The sequence below is a fragment of the Fulmarus glacialis genome, unplaced genomic scaffold (assembly GCF_000690835.1).
Source record: "Fulmarus glacialis isolate BGI_N327 unplaced genomic scaffold, ASM69083v1 scaffold18913, whole genome shotgun sequence".
NCBI classification, from domain to species: Eukaryota; Metazoa; Chordata; class Aves; order Procellariiformes; family Procellariidae; genus Fulmarus; species Fulmarus glacialis.
Window position 1 is genome coordinate 2,474 of NW_009205073.1, and position 681 is coordinate 3,154.

The following is a 681-nucleotide window of genomic DNA, read 5'->3' on the forward strand; positions in this document are numbered from 1 at the left end:
AGCCGCGTGGAGTCCCTCATCTCATGGATCAAGCAGCACACGATACTCATATCAGATAAATCCTTCCCCCAGAACCCTGTAGAGCTAAAGGTAGGTCCTGGCCGAGGTCCATCCGCAGTGTCCCATGTGCTTGGCGCCGAGAGCTGGGTGGCGGCATTCCGCGGGGTGGTTTCTGATAAGCCTTTCTCATCCCAGGCACTTTATAACCAGTACATACACTTCAAAGAAACTGAAATCCCAGCGAAAGAGCAGGAAAAAGGAAGGATAGAGGAGCTCTACAAACTGTTAGAGGTAAATATCATCATGGCTACCCAGAGGCTTGTAGGTGGGAGCGTGGTGCTTTTACCAAGACGAAAGTGTGCTCAGTTCAGGTTTATTTTGGAATGGAGAAGTGGAAATAACCCTCAGGGTAAATGAGGTAGCAAGCAGCACGCTGCAGAGCAGAGGCAGAGCTGTTGCCTTACAGCCCCACTTTCCTTACTGTAATCTCTCTCTAGCCAGCTCGAGGAGGTAGGAAATGCCATTCTGTTGATGCTTTCCCCAGGTATGGATTGAATTTGGACGCATCAAGTTGCCTCAGGGGTACCACCCCAACGACGTGGAGGAGGAGTGGGGCAAGCTCATCATAGAGATGCTGGAGCGCGAGAAGCTCCTGCGGCCGGCGGTGGAGAGGGCAGTGCC

General features: G+C 52.4%; 1 protein-coding gene across 1 annotated transcript in view; it reads left to right on the forward strand.

Moving 5' to 3' along the window:
• LOC104074946 (microtubule-actin cross-linking factor 1-like) overlaps positions 1 to 681 on the forward strand; it is a gene marked incomplete at both ends in the record, with an annotated part of 36,189 nt that overhangs the window by 2,183 nt on the left and 33,325 nt on the right. The window contains 3 exons of the mRNA XM_009575258.1: positions 3 to 90; positions 196 to 291; positions 545 to 678. Of these exons, the coding sequence (XP_009573553.1) occupies positions 3 to 90; positions 196 to 291; positions 545 to 678 (318 nt within the window). The remainder of the gene's footprint in view (positions 1 to 2; positions 91 to 195; positions 292 to 544; positions 679 to 681) is intronic.